General features: G+C 37.0%; 1 protein-coding gene across 1 annotated transcript in view; it reads right to left on the bottom strand.

The window, feature by feature from the left end:
- Nucleotides 1–20,430, bottom strand: part of cv-c (crossveinless c) — a 60,148-nt gene that overhangs the window by 8,089 nt on the left and 31,629 nt on the right. Inside the window, exons 9-10 of the mRNA XM_011311578.1 lie at nt 16,102–16,173; nt 5,973–6,142 (exon numbers count right to left, since the gene is read on the bottom strand). Of these exons, the coding sequence (XP_011309880.1) occupies nt 5,973–6,142; nt 16,102–16,173 (242 nt within the window). The remainder of the gene's footprint in view (nt 1–5,972; nt 6,143–16,101; nt 16,174–20,430) is intronic.

Here is a 20,430-nt window from a genome sequence, read left to right as displayed (position 1 = left end):
TCTCGAAAAGTGCAGCACCAGAAATTTTCACGTTAATTTCGTTGAATTACGGATGATGGAAAAAGACAAAAGGTGATATATATTTTTTTTTCTCGTTTTCTACGCAACTTCCCTCAATAGTTATCAAGGATTTCCGTCCCTCCACAATTCTCGTTTCAGTACACCATTTTTTTCATTGTTTCCCTGTGAATGAGTATCAATAGTGAAGCATTCACATTCCCCCGAGCAAAATGGAGCAACGATGCAACATCGACAATACAAATAGATTTCTATGCCCAGTCATTCGATTTCCAATCGCTCCATGTTTTTTTTTTGTCCCGTGTCAGTCTGCAATCCACGCAACGAGAACCCGTCGCACTGAAAAATTTATTGATCAACTTTTTTTTTCAACAGTCGCATTCCGCCATTTATCCTCTCTACTCTAACCCATAAAAAATGAAAATTAAACAACTATTTGTTGCATCCCATAAAACAGTGCATCCCGCCATTATTCCTTGAACTAAATCCAACAATTAAATTCATAGTGATGTGCATTAAAAATAATCAATACCGCAGGAAAATTCATTCATCAATTATTTTCGCGAGGAAAATCCGCGGAGAAAAAGTCACCGGGCTGTGTCAGGAAAAATAATACGTGACGGTATTTATTTTTTTTTTCCCTGTACCGAGAGTCGCTCGATCGATCACTGATTTCTAATGACCGATTTTCAATCTACGCATAATTGCAGTGGACTAGGCGGTATAAAGAGTGCCAAGCAGTCTAGTCTGAAAGAGAACAAGGGACTGAGTTGTTCTCTCTATTGGACAGCTCTCCATCATGTGCAAGTGCAGGAGAAAGGGAGATGAAAATAATGAGAGAGAGAGGGAGAGAGAGACATCCGGTTTTTGCGTCTAACGAGCGACCGGTTATTGCGTAGTCGATCATAAATGTACACTAAGGAGTGTATATGCGCAAACGTAACCAGACGGATTTTAGCGAATATATCGGACGATCTTCTGGGTTCATATGGAAGCATGAGTAGACTACCTTGAAGTGTGTCGACCATGCGTGCAGTATAGAATTATAATAACCACCAGGAATTATTATATTTCAAATAATTTTTTCCCCCATTCAAATTCAAAAAAATTGTAATTAGAAAATATTTGCTATTAAATTGCAGTTGAGTTGAGTCGCAACTAATTCTTTTTTTTTTCAATTGCAGTAATGAAGATATTGATTGCAAAATATATTTATATAATATCGGATTGATTTGGATAAATGGAAAAATATTTCCAAGAGATAAAATGTTTGTGGCGACTCCACTCACATATTTCACATTCGCGGATTGATTGACTGATAATAAATTTCTAAAAATCGATAGAGGAGAGATCAATTGACTCAATTGATGCATCAATACCCCCATCACTCCCTGATAATCCTGTATCATCTGGAAATAGCATTAACTTAATCAACATTAACGCACCCAGGCGCTCCTCATAAATTCCAATGGCTTTCACGGGCTGGCTGTTAATCATTGTTCGCACCGCAGTATAAATAAATAATGGACCATGTGTTGAGTCGAGTGGGGGACTTTGGGTGTGAGATAGGAGGTGACTCTCTTATTTCCCCCCTCGTGAACTCGTTTCGCTCAAGAGTTATCGCGGTCCCTTCAACCTGAAGAGGAGAAATTACAATTCGCATCAAAGGAAAAAATTAGTGGAAATGAGAGAAAATGTGTTACGATGCCAGGCAGTCTGGAGAGTGCGAAAGGATCAAACGAAATGAATCCAGCTTCTTGAATTAATTCATGTTATTCATTAATTTTTTTTTAGTTTATATATATTTTTTTTTTTCACACCCTGACTTGTTCCCGGGTACGCGGAGCGGTGAAATCATCCCGTTGGCTCCGAGACCCCGGGAATTTGTCGTGAAAACTCTCGAGAGTGGCCGACTTGGTTGTGACATCGTAATTGCTAGGTAATTATCATTGCCACTGGGGAAATGGGAGGACTCGGTGGTCGCGGGGGGTGCCGATGGATTGAGCGATCTTAGAGAGTGTCAACCTATCGTGAAAACATGGATTTTCTATAATCGAGATTGAGGTGAGATTGGATTCCAGAGAGAGATCGAAAGATGAGGGAATGAAATTATTTCATCTCGGTGTATAAAAAATATACAATTTTCGCCAGTGCGATAATAGCAAAATTTTTTCGCTAGGAAAATTTTGAAAATTGAAAAAATTGGAAAAATTTGGGAATCATTGCAGAAACCAATGGAGATTGCAAATTATTGAACGAATTTCGCCTGGAGAGGTGGGGGGCGTGAAAATGGTGAAAATTCAAAGTCCGAGGAATGAGAGAAGAATGTGGGGCGAATAAGGTGCGAGAAGTGAGGATTGTCCTCGAATTGTTATATGAGATCCGTAGCGAGGTTAAATTGTTTGTATATATTCTCGGTTGATCATTATAACCTTTATAACGGTGCGACATAGAAACGCGCAAGAAGTCGCACGAGCTCACAATCCGGCGACATGAAACAGGACTAAAAAGGAGACCACGAAAGGAGTCAACTTCTCGACGAAGCGTGTAGCGGCGCTAATGACCACTTCCCGTTCGCGGTTTTTCCAACTGGCCGATGATAAACGAGGTATGCAGGTATATCATTTATACCAGTGAGGATTAAAGTGGAGTCAAAGATCTTCATGTTGATCGTTATTCTCAAATCGTTTGGGATTCTCTCTTTATTTTTTCGTTAATGTCAACGAGGCGATCACGATTTTTATCCTCTTTATGAAATTATTGGTAATTAGATGGAGATTTCACTTAAAAATTTATCAATTACCTCCCGGTGAAAGGATTTCACCTGTTTCGGGCGATTTTTTGTTTTATGGAACTTCGATCTCTCGATTTTTATTCCGTTTTCAGGGATTTTGATCGCCGATGAAAATCGGGTATTGGAATCGATTGAATCGAGGGTTTTTCAGTCATGAATGACCGAATAAGAAAGTACATTTCAAACGAAAATTTTTCGGGGGAAGAGTGAAAGGATGCTGCAGGGGTAATATCTGATGATTCGATCCAGCATTGAAAGTCTGGTTGATATCACACGCGGAAGAAACGAACATCAACGAGAAAAAAAAGGAACACAACATTAATGAAGGCCTCTGAGTTAGGTCGCAGATCTCTTGGATGATGGGGCGGTCTTTTTATGAAACTCCGCGTCCAATTGACCGACAGTGGAAGGCCACAAGTGCTTAAAAAACAGATCCACGATATTGCTGAAGGCTTATTCTTAACAGGAACGTATTAAAAGACCTCGAGATTAAAATAAAAAAAAAACTACTGTAATGCGAAGAAAACTTTGCCACAGGATTTCTCTGCATTAATAAAATTGAATTATCTCAAAAATGGCTTGAAAAAATTGTTCACTCCAGAGAAACGGAATCAAATTAACTGAACGTGATTTGAATAGAATAAATTATTCTAATCGTTGTTTAAAAATGCGAGGTGGGCGCACGGCCATATTTAGAATTTCTCGCGGGGGAGAGAGGTACCTCGACAAAATGGCGTTACTCTCCTGCACCCAAGGCCCTAGAGTTCGAGAATTTTGTCGTTTCATTCAAAAAAATTTGAAATCAACTTTGAATTGAGGAATAGATCAATATAATAATTTTCTCCCACGCGTTCTTCGATGGATTATTTTTTAGAGAGTCAACAACTGAGACATCTACTTTACAATTGCACCACTCGAGAGTAAAAATGGCGAAGAATTGCCCCCCCCCCCTTCCGGCGGAGGACTAGAGGCTCTAGGAATGCCTCGATACATGTACCACGAGTAAAAAACAATTATTTATTCATTACCAATGCAATACACGTCGCTTGCGTTATCCATTGGCTTCCGGTGAGAGTTTGAATAGTGCAGCTGTACCCACAACAAAACTCTTCACTTTATTCGATTATATAGTCAATGTCTGCTCACCCTCTGAGCATTTTGTGGTAACGAGTGGAAATATACCCAGTGGTTATTCAAAGCCCCGTTTATGGGCATGAAAGTTGGACTTACATGTAAGGTACGGGGTAAAAATCTATGAAATCCGTTCGCCACGGATTCTCACTGTCAACTTTTAGTGTGAAAGCGTGGCGAACTAATGTGCAGAGCTACCAAATGTGTTGATTAAATGATTTATGACGATTATTGCATTCGAGAGGTGAAATTTAATGAGTTGAATATGACGGGCTTTTTCAATCGCGCCATTATCCTCCGTCATTCTCTCTCCGTCAAAAAAATTGACAATAAAAAATCTCCAATCCTACGATATTGTTTATATTTTAAATAATATTTTTCATGCAAATGGGACCATTTACGTATCTCTGACGATCGTGTATGGAAAAAAATTTTTAATTGCAAATTGAATAGGTGACATGTGACATGTCACGTCATTCATTCAGAATAAAAAATATATTTTCTTCCCTATGCGAAATGACGAATGGTTTATTTGCATTCACCAATGACTCAGGTACGTCAATTTCGTATATTTATACTGCCAAATGTTTCCCAGAATCAAATGCTAATTTTCCGATCCTTCGAGTGCCGTTTAAAGGCACAAGGCATTAGTTAGCACTTGTGTCTTGAACGTTTCTACGAAGGAATAATGCCTGTTTTTCTTTTTACTTCTTCGTTCAGTGTCAATGAACTCCCTGCACACCCAAATATATTTCTTTCTTTTTCCTACTCTCTAATTCGGGAATGGCAAAATTCTACATGCAGTTTCTCAGAATAAAATCCACCACCTATAACATTTCTGAGCAATTGCATTTTAAATTTGACTGTTGGTTCAGGACCTCTCAGATATTTTCAGAGGTCGGAAGAAAAACAATTGAGATAATTGTATTTGATCAGTCAATGAGAATTCAATGTTTTCAGTTCTTTTCAGTTTTTTTTTAGTTAAAATTGACTCCAGTCATTGTGAATATTGACCTAATTGATTTCAATGGATATTTTCTGTTAATTCAGGGTTGGAGATTTTTTCGCTTTTGAGAGACTAAGAATAATGTTACCATTTATGGTCAATTAAAGTACTCAAGCCACCGTGTATCAAATTATATTCAGCAGTGCAAAGCCGGTTTTCAAGCAAATGTATACAAAACATTGCGTTTTCTGACGCACAATGGTTACGCCTGACGCACCGCGGTTAATCTCTTCATCTCTGTCACACACTCTCAGACATTCACCGTAAAACGCCTACCTTTTTCAGGTAATCCGAGGTACCACGGATACCTTTTTTTAACATTTTTCGTATAAAAACCGGAGTATTTTTCGGTTACGACTTTGTAAAAATAAATACCCCCAACGAGCCATAATTTTTTTCCCAACCGTCGCGCCTACATTTTATTACTTTTTCGGTGGACCCTCAGGTCTACTTAATTTGTGGGCTAGTCTTTTACTGTCTTTCGAGATTAATATTGTCTAAATAAAATTTGCTCGCAAGATGATTTATTTGCGTCTAGACTTTATCGCTCAAATCCCTAAAATCAGTGGAACGGAGGACGCGAGGTGTCCACGGGGAATCCCCTGAAATCCCAAAAAAAGATCCGAGAGATAACGGAAATCCGACTGACCCTTAAATGCGGTATTGTGTACCGATGACCTATCGAGGGACAAGTAAAAAAAAATTTGGTCCCTACGTGACGTCAACAACGTCCATCAAGACCTTTTCCCCAGAGGTTCCGATACCCCGTGGACCTCCGGACAATTCGAAATTGTGACGGATCTAATGATACGAACGAGGAACGACATGAGCAAGCGAAAAAAAAATATTAAGAAAGACCGCCCAATGATTTTTGATGATTTTTTTTTACTTCGCTTCCTATTTTTTTCACCTTCTGGCAATTGGTTATTTATCATTTTTTGGGGGATGGTGTTTCTTAATATTTAGCAAGTCAATGGGAGATGTGAAGGCGTTGCCCAGGTACTGGACATAATGGTTACTCACGCTTTTGCTGTGGCTCGTGTTATGATGATGGTGGGTGTGATGAGTATCTAACTTCATGTTTGCGCAACGATTGAGTGCGTGAAGTCTACGGTAAAGACTCTGGAGTGAATCAGCTTCGAGAAATGGATGGTCTTTGGCCACTCCTGACACTTCAATTGGAAATTGACAATCTGTAAACACAAATAGATAAATTACCTCCAGAAATATTGACAATTTTTTAATCTGTCAATGTTCAGTCAATTACGTCAGCCATTTCACTACAACTCATTGGATCTCTGATTTCAACGATTGCATGCACGATTATCTCTGATTCAATGACTCATCATTATTTGAACATCATTCAGGTGAGATCAATGACTTCTCCACCAGAGGAATTATTTTTTAAATATATTTTTCCAACGGAAAATTCATCTCGACATTTTTCCTGTGGAGCGACTCGTTATCGAGATAATTTCCTATTCAATCGGACGTGGAAAAATGATGATGCAATTTTGGATTAATTTCGGCTCGTCGCATGAATTTGAGTTTAAAATTCATGTGACGAGTCAAAAGATCGAATGAGTCATGTAACAAGAGGATAAACAACCAATCAATAATCTGAGATCTATTGATATTATGACATCACTGATGAATTTCCCACATCATCCTCCACTTTCGAATCGATAGACGACTGAAATTTCCGTCGTTCAGATTGTGTCATCAAGGACAGGATGTTGTTACCCAACATAACTTGAGTGAATATATTATCAGTTTGAGAACAGTTTCTGGATGATATATGCACCGAGTTACTCTTCCGCTCTGTCAATTTTAGGATGACACTTCACGGTATTCACCTGTCACCAGAATTATCTATCGAATGGACTGAGTAATTAATGCAAAAATAATGTTGTAATACCGTACCCCGTAGGAGACCCCATGGAAACAACTACTGCATACAAAAAATATATTTGTCATGTGGAATATCAAGTAGAAGAAATAAAAATTCTGGTCACAGACAATGGACCACTCATTCTCTATTCCTCCTCCATTTGTTGTGGTCGGACCCTCGAGAACTCGAAAATCATCTCGAGCAAATTTTAGGTTGAGGTATTCCAAACGAATTCATATAAATCATTGTATATTTTTTCATCCTTTATCTTCCCTTAATGGTTTGGGTTGGACTATGAATTTTTAATGCAAAGTTATTCCCCCGAGATGTCTACGATTATTATTTATGCATTTTATTTTTAATGTTGAGATATTGAGATAGGATAATTGCTTCCGCTGATGAAAAAAATACTGACAATTCCCGTGCAGCTGAAATTACTATGGAAATTTCTCTCGTTGTAATTCGAAGGTTTCAATACCTCAGCTTTCCAATGCCAACCCTTCGAATTTATTTCCTTCGAAATTATTTAACCCTGAAGATTAACATATTATTCCTGGGCACTTGTGTCTCTCATTGCAAATTCTTCACGTGTCCACGATTTCCGATTTAAATTCAATTAAGAGGGGAATTTGAACAATAATATTCCTTCAATCTCCTTTTTTGTCAGTCTCGCATTGAAATTGACAACTTTTAAGGAGTGAAATCAATTCGATACTCATGGCAACGGAAAACCCAAGGATTTCCTCGATTAAAACGAATAATTCGGCCCAAGGTGAATTCCCTGATAAACACGTATCAATTTAAAATCATTGACCAACAACCAGAAATGGGATTTCATGCATTTTTGTTTAAAAAGATATTTGCGCTGTCGGAGTATCAAAGTTTGAGAGTATCAATTATACAACTCCAGATTGCTGTACCAGAAATGCTCGGTAATTAGTCCGTTACATCAGGCCAGTTTGATACCGTTATGATGCATCAATTAGCATCATGTATCTTCGTGATACGAAAGAGAAGAAAAAAAATCGAGGAACCAGATCCCAATTTCATTCCTAATGAGCAATATCACCGTCAATATTTATGCCGACTATTTTTCACCGCAAAATTTCTTCTCCCCGGTATTAATTTATCTCCTCCAATGGCTAGGACACGGAAAAGTGAAAAATATTTCACGAAACGGTACGATAACGGTTTATAAAATACTTATGAGTGTCTTCCCATCAGTAGCAGAGGGAAAAAAAGGAAACCATTAATTCTCAAGTGACAGAGACATGCCCTCAACTGATCAACGCACTACAAACAGAGTTTTAAGCCCAGTGTATTGCGAAAAAGACGCCTAACTGTCTCTCACAAGTTAACCAACACATGTATTCAATACTGTGAGTATACACTCGAGTACATTTATCGGTATCGTATTTATATCATTTATTTTCACGCTTGTCCGCCGACGTCCGAGTTCAACTGGGTCAATTAGGTACTATTCATAGGTTTTTCGTTTGAACCCCCGAAGACCATGAGTTACGATTTCCTCGTCTCCTCATGGCCATCTCTATCATCATTATCAATTTTTCAACATCCAGAAATAATACCGCTTCACGTTTTTATCATTGAATTTCAATTCCATCGGATAAAAAAATCAGTGCAATCACCAGACAAGGTATTGACAATCTGCAGATCCTTGGATCCATTTTATTTGCTCACTTTCCCACCATTTGCAGGGACTGCGCCATCAAATGGACTTATTCGGCAATAAAACTGCATTTGGTAATTAAATATTTGGATTTTCAAATAAAAAATGACAAATACATTGAAAAATTGAAAATAATCTCTCCGAAAATTCAGCGATTTGTTAAATTGACAGGAGAATATTTCAAGTATGCAAATCTTGTCGGTCGAGTATTTTTTTTTCCTTCGGGAATATTCAATGATAAATTATTGATTGATCGTTCTGAATTTGGTAAAACGTTGGAAGCGTCAAAGTCGACATGGTCCAAAGGCCCCTTCGAATGTAATTACGCCCACGAGTCCTGAGTAAATATGGTATATAAACTCTGATTCGACACAGAGATGACTTCATCATTGATGTAACGTCCATTGTACATAATATACGAGACTTATTGTAACGTCATCTAATCACTGGGTTCGTTTGGTCATAGACCGTGAACCGTAAAGACTTTCCGTCCATAAATATATGTACCAACAATATTTTTTACCCATTAGAAAATAATTCACGTACTTCTTTCCTCGATTGTCATGTACGCAGAAAATAGCGGAAAATCATTAATTCCTGGCCTTCGATTTGTATCAATAATAGGGTAAATTTTTCCTCCTCAAGATCTAGAACTTGCCTCTCATGACGATATTATCTTGTAAATCCTCTCCACCAAAATCTTCCAACTTATTCCCCCGGGTATTCTCCAACTTTCCTCTGGATACACTTCAGATACTCCCTGAAAGTTCAATGCCTTCTGCGGCTTGATCACGGAATCTTCTCACGGTATCCATGACTGTCGGCACTGTTTTCCCCCGGATAATTCCCCCAATGTTTATATTGATGAAGAAAAATAAATAAATGAAGAGAAAAAAAAAATGAGGGAATCCTCACAACGAGCACCACTATCCTCACCATATGATTATACCCGTAGAACACGAGGTTGTTACAGTGAAATGAGTTTCAACCACGAGGTCCTTGACACAAACGGCCGAGGTTCAGCCTTCACCTGACTTCATTCACTACCTTCCACCCCGGACAAATCCATCGATTGCACATCAACAATCAAGATCAATCTATTGAGATCGGCGACTGATCTTTATCAATTGCATTATCCAAAATTCACATCGTCCCGAAAATTATCGCTCGAGTCAGACAGCGATAATCACTCGTTATTGTCGTGGAATTAATGCAATTTTAGGATGAAAATGACAATTATCCTCGCTGTGTAAGAGTCGATATACAACTAGCGGTCTGGAGCATGCAGCATCCGTATAGAAGAGGTCGGAATGAGTAACGAAAATGTGGTGGGGAAATGATGAAGAAGAGGGAGTAGTGGTTATGGTGGGAAGTTTCTGGAGTCGCATGTGGTTTAAAATTCACTAGTCCATACCCTCAAGCTACTTTTTTCGTTACACGATGTACCCGAGAAAATTCGCGACTTCCATCGAATGAACGCGGAGACAAAAATTCGCGAATAAATCACGGAGCGAATTTGAAATTTTATCAGATTCCATTGCATATCAATTTAATTTTTTTTATAATTATCTAGAGTATTCCATTTTTTGTTGACATAATTTAGTCAATTGTATATTGATCTACTTAGGTGTGGGAATATATATATATCGATGAGGAAATTTATGGTTTATCCTTGTGAGACCATTCGTGTAGGTTTATCTTGAGTTTGCGACGCGGGAGGGACAGGCGAGAAATAAGAGAGTGGGAGTTGAAGAAGTGTGTGATGTGAGGAGTGATGAGGTGGGATGGGAGGGAGAGTGAAATGAGAGTGAGAGAGTTAAATGAGAGAGAGATAATGGTTTTGTGGAGTTGGTGCTATGTTTAACCGACGGCATCGGGGAGGTCTGGCGGTGCAGCAACGGCCGCAACAATGGCTTTTCATTAAATTCAATTTTCGGTGGAAAGGTTAGGCTAAGGCTATTTGCGGGGAGAATTATTCAGGGTTATTGATGGTACTTATTGGCATATATATGGCATTACCGGACCATTTATCTTATTTGAGTGAGACAGATTCATTCGGCTTTTGAATAACGGGAATTTTTATATTTGAATTGAATTCGTTTTGAATTGTACTTCAAGTTCTGAATCAAGTTGGTCAATTATCTGTCATATTGACTTGATTTTATGGTGCACCAATTATGACTTGACTTATGGGACTTGAAAAAAATGGTAGACCATTTTCAGGCGTTCGGGACTTGAACTTGCGATCTGCCGGGTGTGAGACAACGAATTTATCCACTGCGCCAAGTCGATAACCGATAGATGAGCTTTTTACAGCTTTTTTGAGGTGAAACTCATAAGTAGAGAAGACAAATCTATTTCCATTAATTTATTATGAGGCAATACGAATGAAGTGTCGATTGTGCGAGATGAATGATGAATTGATGGTGGAAAAAAATTGGCTCTCACCGAAACAAGTATTCATCGGCTTGAAAAAATATTTTGAAGAATTCAATTATATTCTTTCTTTATTGTAATGAGTTTTTGAATGAGACTTCCCACGCACATTATTCACGATCGCGCAATTGCTGGAGTGCAGATTTTCTCGAGATTTCATACAATGGTATCCGTTAATGTTCACCGCGTGATTGATGAACCATCAAGATTACAGCCCTCACTCGCAACGAACCGTTTAGCGAATGACAAAACGTATCAATTTGGCAATCACAATATTTATTGAATATTTCCATCCGCGAAATCAATTCAAACGGCATCTAACATCTGGAATATCTGAGAGATATAACCGCGTAGGAGATTGGATATCTAATTACAATTTCAATGAATCAAATGTTCGATTGGAGTGAAAATAATCTTATCCGTTAATGTTATTTTCTGATGATAAACCATAAATAGATTCATCCGATGGAAATATGTTTACGGGCAAGATGAAGGAACGAGTTTCAGCGACCTTGTTGGAAATCCTCAACGCACTTGAAGAAATTTACTTATCTATGAATGCCGGAAAAATAAATATTCAACTGGCCTTTTTTTCAAGAATAATACTTTACAGTTATAATTTTACCGTAACATGGGGCACATGAAATGACGTTAATTCTGGTAAAATGGCGTTAGCACTGGTTCAATTACGTGGGATGCAAGGAAGTGAAAAATCGTTTTATTTAAAGTCGCAGGAGCAAAGAGCAGTTGAATCGTTAGTTGGAGAGTGAAAAGACCATTTTAAATGACTCCAATAATTACTCGATCAATTATCCAATGAAAAACGGCAGTTTTGTGGGTTTAAGTAATTATTATAAATTCTTGGGAAAAATTGCAAAGTGGCTTTTGAGTTAATTATAGATAAGTTCAGTGTACGACTGAACGTTGGCCACCAAGTGAGAAATAAGACGAGGGTAATTTAAAAAAAAAGGCATTCCATCGTGTAGCAAGAAGACAATTTCATGGAATCGTACGCATTTAGGTATAGGCCTCAAACGACCCGGTGGTTTATTTTTGCACAGTAACTTTTTTATTTTATTTCCGAATGTATTTAGCAGTGTCCACTAACTCCCATGCCAAATCTCATTTGAAGTGGTTGTATTTGACTAGTACATGACCAGCAATATATGTCAAATGATTATCATGTCTTCGAAAGAAAGTCCATGGAAAATGGAAATTTAAGTGGATAAAAATTTACATATCAAATGTGAAAGCCATTATACCTTCCCAATCATTATCTAATTCCAATTTTCAAATTTCTGGATATTTCCATTTCATTGATTTGATACACAAGAGGTGAAACAAATTCACCCACAGAACTGCCATTTGTCAGAGAATCACTCGTTCATCTTGATGAGTTATATGAGGTCCAGATAAAAATAAACGCCAAGTCTTTGAAATATATTTTACGTCAATTTTATAAATGTTACGTCTTTCGTTATTCTTTCCGCGAATTTTTTTTTCGAATCTCGTGTGAGAAATTTTCGGCGAAAATTTCGGGAGTGATTTCGATAAAATTATTTGATTGAGTTGAGAGGAAAAATTTTTGAGGTGAAGAAAAATCGAGGGACAGCGTCATTGAGCTGTTTACGAATTTAATGGTAAATGCTTTTGGAGAGAATAAAAAAGTGCAAGATGCGCGTCCTTAAATGGTATGGAAGAATTTCAGCCTACGGGATTATTGAGACAACATGGCACCACGCTGGCTCAATTAATTGATGATTCAATCGAAGAGTAAACTCATCCAATGCCCACTCCTTTCTGTGGATCTTTATCAATTACTGAGTCGTGAAAATAACCGAAATCAGGTGCTAAGAATAGAGATAATCCAGAATTAGAGCGACATTGACCCGTTTACACCTGGCTCCAATGATTTTGTTGTCTTAGCGATAATTCGCGAATTTTTCAATGCCCATTCGCCATACGAATGCATTGACGTCAGCAAATGCCCTGCGATACGAGGACGAGGTTTTTTAATTCTCATTGTCACCCGTCAAATCTGCCCTGACGTATTAGCCAATTAAAAAAAACAGCAAACGAATTTGAAATTTCTAAAAATTGATGTTGGGGGAATTCTTTTTCATCACCGGTGAGCGAAAGTGAATGGTGTTTTATTCATTGAACTCATGAATACGAGGTATTTCAAAAATTTAGTACGTGGGGTGAAGTTAGATCTACAAACGACTCTGACAGCTCTAGTACAATACTTATGGCACAGAAATATCCGCTTCTACTTCGGGTTTACAAGATTTATCACCAGGAATCCTATTGTCTTCACCGTGAAACTCAGACTTCTCGAGTGAATCACATTTTTTCCAACATCTTCAGCGATATTTTTTTCTTTCGGAGACAAGAATTGTATTCAAATCACTCCGCGACCCAGTTTTTCGTCCACACTTCCCCAGAAATTGAATTAAAAATAGAATTTCACTTTTTCCATTTGTTTACTGATTTACCTCGGTTAAAACTTTCATGCGAAAAGGTCAATAATCCGATCAATAGTTTGAAAACAATTTAACTGAATCCAGAGGAAAACGCAAACTTTTTTAATTAATCATTTTGGTGCATTGGAAATTTATTTCTCTGTTATCTATCGGAAGATTTATGATTTTTCATTTTTGATTGATATTCGTTAATTTATTCTCAGCCTCGGCCCTTATTCTTTCAGACTGACCTCTGCCAAAATTAATGAATCATTAATAGCCGCATGCTCAATAATACACTTCTCCTAACAAGATCCAAACTAAAATAATACACAGATGTTTTTTTATTTGACGGAAATACAGATTTAGCCTTCACCCAAATCGATTGTTTATACTGTTGGATGGAGTAACAAATGTAATCCTCCACTGGAGTAAAAAATTTTATCTCTTCGAAATAACCCTTTAGCATTTGAAATTTTTGAAATAGTTGATGGTTGTCCCAGAGCAATAAACAAAATAATAATAAATCATCGAAAAAGTGAAAATGTCTATTTTCGCATTGCGTGTGCGACGGGAATAACTAAAATTGAAAATTTCAGGGGAGTGGATGAAAAAAAAGGTAAAAAGTGAAATATTTCCGAGAAATAATCTAATTTCCTCGTGATATGAGTTAGATGTATCCCTTCATTCATTTCGATGTCCCAGAACATCTCTCCGGCAACCGAGTCTCGTAAAATCCCCAAAATTTTGGCTCAGAGCCTATGAAAATTGTTGATCTAATTGTCCACATGTCAAAAAGGAGTCAGACTCCTCCGAGTTTTCCACGAACGACATTTCTATTCACGTATCACTGTAACACGACTTTGCCACACGTCAGTCCAACGAATTATTCCGAGTAATTAATGGAAAAGCCGGTGGTATCACATGAAAGAGAAGGTAGGACAGAGAATAAAGAGGAAGAAATCACTGAGAGAGATTTCTACATCAACAGCTGCAAAACGACGTTTCTGGGTAAAAGACAGACCATCTAGCCTGTGGAACGGACAATTATGTGAATACAGAGAACAACCTGGAGGCTTTAACCAGAGAATAAGGAACGAGAATAGGAATTCAACGCCCTGGCAATGATCCATACCGTGGAATACACTAATGGAATAACCAAGAAAACACTGCTGTTACTTCCTGTCATTGTACGCACGTGCATTTATTAAAAAAATACTATTCCTACCAGCGAAATTCAATTTATCCAACTCACTCCCTTCAAAAATTGCCTGACATTTTTTTTTTTTCATATTAAAATGACCTACGCAATCGATGACCCAAATAATTTAATCCTCCCGGAGAATAAAAAATAAATGCCAATTTAGGATTATAGAATGTATAGAATGTATGTGGAATAATCTCGTGAATGTGTAAATATGCCAATTTGTCATTAATTTTGCGCGATTATTAATTTGTCGTGTTATTAGAGCAATAATCCCCTGGCTGTATCCAGATAATACCCAACGTCCCTCCCCAATTTCTGGTAATTAATCACTAAAAATTTCTCTAATTTGTATGTAAATTATTCCATAATTGAAAAACAATTTCTCTCTATTACTTACGAATATTATCGACACTGCGCATTGGAAATGTTCGAAATAAACATCTCAACATCAATAAATCTCTCTACCTCAGCCTACACTTACATCATCGACCCATTTCTATGTTCTTACGAACAACTAGTTGTTACAATTTAATAACCCAAAAAGATGGCCAACTCCAACTACCATAGAAAATCCAAGACTCATTTGAATATCGACTAGTACCAATAAATAATTAACTATAGATAATTTATATGGAATGATTAATTGAATTTCTATTGAAAATCGATTGAAAATTATTGACATTAAATGTGGAGTTATCGGAGTGTAATGAGTACTTGAACTTGAATGAGGATTTTCAGTATTTGTACCGAAAAATCGGTAATCACTCGATTATTTGAGAGAAAGGATTACAACCGCATTGAAATGAGTGTCTCGATTTCAAGCACTAATTATCACTGACGGCCAAGACATTAGATAGCTCAAACCTTTCACAGTGAAAGTACCAAGCTAGGACAGTTGATTGTCACATGTAATTATTATGATAAATTTTCCGAAGGTGTGCGCAAAATATACTCTGCACTATCCGTTACGTGATTATTGATTACACCTTGGAATAGTGAATAGTGATTGAGGAGACAAGTGATGCAATTATCTCGATACCAATATCTTTTTTTATCTCATTGTTGTAATGAACAATGCAGACAAAAACCGGGAGTTTCAATCAGAAGTTGTGAAATTATTGCGAGTACGGAGCTGTCGGTGAGATTTAATGGAATATTGCTCAAGATTATTCTGTTTTTCACAATGTATTCACCTCAGATTTGTATCAACTAGCCCTAGGGTTCCCCTTGTTTATATCTACTCGAGAGTATCGATACAAATTGCGTCATGAATCTATCGATTTTATATAAGAGACGAGCTGGATAATTCGGGATTGAAAAATAAAAGAGACAAAGTCCCACGAAAAAATAATTCAACGAATCCCCACGAAGAATTATTGAAAATAATAATTATCATATTGATAATTAAAGCGTTATTATCGAGTAATTAATTATTTAATTCATGCAGAATTTTATAAATCACTCACCCTCGTACATCTGCGCGTATTGAGGAAATCCAGCTGCCCGCAGCCATTTGCAAGCTTCCTGAGCTTCGATCTCTGAAAAAAAAAAATGAGATATATATGAGATATGCCCGAGAAAAAATATTTTACGTAACTATCGCCCATCAATTTTCAACTCATAATAGAATCTGTTTGAGTATTGAATATAAATTCCACGTGTAGAAAATTTCTGACGCATTCATCGTCATGAATAGGGGCGTTGCGACGATCAGATATTACTACACAGATTGCCATCAAGATATTGATGAACCAACTTTCATTTTCAATAACAATTTAGACCTCTAAAGGGATAATGAGTCGGAGAAAAAATCCATTAAAAAAATTGCTTGCCCATAATTTTTACATAATGTCACACCGAGAGGTTTCTCTTCTAAAAACAAATTTCATAATTCCCATTGTTTCTCAACTATAAACAATTGCGTAATCACAGAAATAGAGAATAATTCAATTTTTCGATTTGAATGAATTTTTGTGATTTTATTAAATAATTAAATTTAATAATTTTTTTAAATTGTTATTTGATATTTTTAATTCAAATGTCAAAGAAAACTTTTTAAAAGAACAGGTGAAGCCGTTAGACCTATAACTATTGCAACAACGAGGATCAATCATCATTAACCCCCCGGAACCTAGACATTAACATGTTATATTTGCCCTGTACATCGCGCACATCTCACAGTCAATTTTTATCTCCCATATTTGACGTAACCATTCCCAACGGTTTACTCGTACAAATTGCCGTTTAGATCATTACCGCTGATTATAACGTAGCATCTCAGAGAATCGAATCTCCCACCAAAAATGGATGACGTCAGATGATCGATCAGTGATTCTATATTGTCTATGATCTTTCGAGTTTCTAAAGAGTTTCTAAAACATCAAAGCACTATCCCACCTCTGCCCAATAAAATTCGCGTATTAATTGCACAATAAATCGGTATTAATTATTTATTTGAAGTTAATTCACGATGAGAGACTGCACTGACCTGATGTCCACCTAAAAAATATATTTTTCCACCCCAACTCAATAATTCTCCCATCGTACTAAATAAAAAAAAAACCAGTACCAGCAAAACCCCCCTCGTATCCGCTTACAACAAAACTCGTTCTCATTGAAACAATCGAGGAGTTTCCGCCCGAAGTCTCCAACTTTGGAATTGAACTTGTTGAAATAAAAAAAAATAACAACTCGTCATTATTCTCTCCCCCGCCCAAAGGTACATGTCGCATAATGCAAGCGATTCAACGATTTTTGTATAGAGTCAATGTGAATGACTGGAGAGTGAGAGATGATGAAAATAAGAGGAGATAAGTCCTTTAAAAAAACCACAGGCAAGATAAATAAATGAATAAATAAAAAATAACATAAAGGGACAAGAGAGACCGGTTGTGTCGGTTATCTTGTCGTTGACCGTTCCATCGTTCGAGTTTTATTCATGCTTTCTGCAAAATACCGCCGACGATGAGAGGTACATCGTCTTCTTGTATACCTCTTCGCCAATTCAACTCGCGTAAGTCCCCCTCCCCCCCTCTTACCCCCTTTATTCCCGACCCCCTGTCCCCCCTTGAAAATCCTCTTTCCATTGGCAAAACCCAAGCCGCGCATTCCAGTCAAGAATTCAGTGTACCCCTTGTCTCGTTCTGTTCTTCAGCTTCCCTTGACATTTCTTCAGCTGCTTCTGGATAAAAAGTACCGAGTTCCTTCGTTTATTTCATTCACAACCCACCGAGACAGCTGCTTGTTCATGTATCCCTTTTATTTATTCAATTATCCAGTAATTTTTTATTCATCACAGAAATCCATTTTAAAAATTCTAATCAATTATCCGAAAATCACTGAAATTATTTAGCCGTCGGATTTATTTTGTTTATTTATTCATTTTTTTTAATGATTATTTGTCAATAAAAAAATTTTTTTTGGAAATGTCGAATTATGATTTGAGTTTGAGAGACATAATAAATTGAATAGCTATGGGTAATTGGTTTAAAATTAATTAATTCCACAATTTAAAAAGAAAAAAAATGGTTTTTGGAATAATTAAAGTTCTGTAACCTTTGCACCCATCACATGTCCCGCAGAATTGGAATAATTGTTGTCAGTGGTCTTCTAATTGACGCATGTGTACACAAACCCCAATTAGTTAGGCCATTTGACTGGAATTAATCCGAAGCAAACAATCCCGATGACTCATGAAAAGCGGAATATAAGGGTTTGACTAATCGAGTGAGTGTAGTTGTGTTGAGAGGCCGAATAAGAAACAAGTAGTGGCTGATGAAAATAAATGTAAAACAAATATTCGCGTACTGTATACGTGCGTGGAAACGGGAATGAAGATGAATCACGAGCAGTACAGAGAGTTTCAAGTTCTCAATGAGAGCGATCGTCATTGATTTATAAGTAGCTGAAGTCCAGACCGATGAAGAATTTAAAAAAAAAATGTGGTCAGCCGTATGATATCGCTAAGTACAATGGTTATGCATATGGTAATGAGTCAGAAGTCATTAATAAACATGAAGCCGAGGATTTCAATCTGTTCATTATAGAATCCCTTTCCACAAGAAATCGAACCGAGAGATCATTTTATCCACTGTAGAAAAATTCATTGAAAAATATAAACAACGATGAAAAAATTGACTGGAAAAAATTAGAAAATAGTTGGGATGGGATTTGTTGACGGGGTGTCCGTCAATAATAAAAATTTCTAAATGTTCCGGAATTCCGGAGATCGAAGGAGGAAATCTCCACCTTCCAGGTCGGAAGTCTGGAGCATCTGGAGATGATGAACGACTGGCGAATGATAAATAAAAGCGTGGAGTTATCTACAATCGAATGGAGATGGAATTTCGATTGCTCCATTCTCAGTTATTCAAGAATTTTTCCATTTTCCTCTATCAAAATATTTCAGAAAAACCCGAGAAGAATGCGCACTAATTGAAAAATGTAGAATTGTCGTATTTCCCGTGGGGTTTGGGAAAAAAAAAATCAGCACACAGGGCACATTAGAAAGTCATGAATGGGGAATAAACGGGGGGGTGTGGGAATCACCGGGAAGAACAAAAATGATTGATAAAACAAAACAATATATCGTAGGAAGCGAAGTAAAGAGACGTGAATGGTGAACTTTCTGTGAGATCATTACCGCGACTCGATGCCACGCACCTCCGAGATACTTCAGATGTGCGTAGGTGGATTATAACAAGATGAAATATCCTTTTATATGTTAAAGAATATCCTTGGGCTGGTCATGACCATTCCTAGTAATACCCGCGGTATCGATTATGCGCCTTCTATGGGGGTGAAAAACGAAGAACAAAATTCATCGGAAGTACTTTTTGGTTGCGAACAATGGCGAGAGGAGAAAAGGCTAATAAAGTCATATCTATGATGATGAGATCGGAGAAATGCCATCTTGAATTAAATTCTATTTTATCGGAATAAAGTGAAAGAATTCATTCACTTCGAATTTCATATTTTAACGAAAGTCAAGATATTTCGATCGGATATTATTTAAAATAATATTGAAAATTAAAAGATCCAAAATCTCTGGTCATGAATGGAAATTAGAAAATTAGAAATGAGGAATTTCTGAAATAAAAGTCATGTAGATTTTTTTTTGTCGCGAGTTAGTATTGATCGTTATGTACAATACGCGGTGGGCACTATATACAGATTTTTTGTATTGACGATATAAAAGGGCAACCTATCTATGGTCCCTTTAACAAAGTAATAACCCCTTCATCAATAGGTGGTGCAATCGATTTCCAATAATTTAATTATAGGAACACTTGGTGATGTCGCTTTCTTCGAAAACGTACAAACCACCAGTCAAAATCGGTATTACCTCCATTCTCACAGTTAAATCGAATAAAAATAGTGAAATGTCCAGCGTTTTAAATTCGTGAATTTAGCGGCAACTGTGGGGACTTAGATAAATCTTTCGGGAACTCTTCCTGAGAGATTTATAGGGCCAATATAAAAGATAACTCCGGGCGAAGTTTATTTATGGCTGGCGCGATCGGTAGTATTGAAAAATTTTCATCTCAAAAGCACGACTAAATTCCCGATAATTTCATCATTTTTTATTCCATCAATTTGTTAATTTTTTCATTATGCATCTTGAAATTATTCAACATGGAAAATCCTGGGATTAAAGTTAAGTCAAAGCACGCGATAAAGCACAAATAGGTTTTGTACATATGTACATCTGGTATATGCAGTACACGAATAAGAAGCAGGAAACTGCGCAATGCTCTAGGTACGGTTCAATGCACGCCCAACCCATGCATTAGAAT

The sequence above is a fragment of the Fopius arisanus genome, unplaced genomic scaffold, assembly GCF_000806365.1.
Source record: "Fopius arisanus strain USDA-PBARC FA_bdor unplaced genomic scaffold, ASM80636v1 scaffold00090, whole genome shotgun sequence".
In the NCBI taxonomy this organism is placed as follows: Eukaryota; Metazoa; Arthropoda; class Insecta; order Hymenoptera; family Braconidae; genus Fopius; species Fopius arisanus.
Note: the sequence above shows the minus strand (reverse complement) of the source record. Positions and strands in the feature narration are given on the sequence as shown.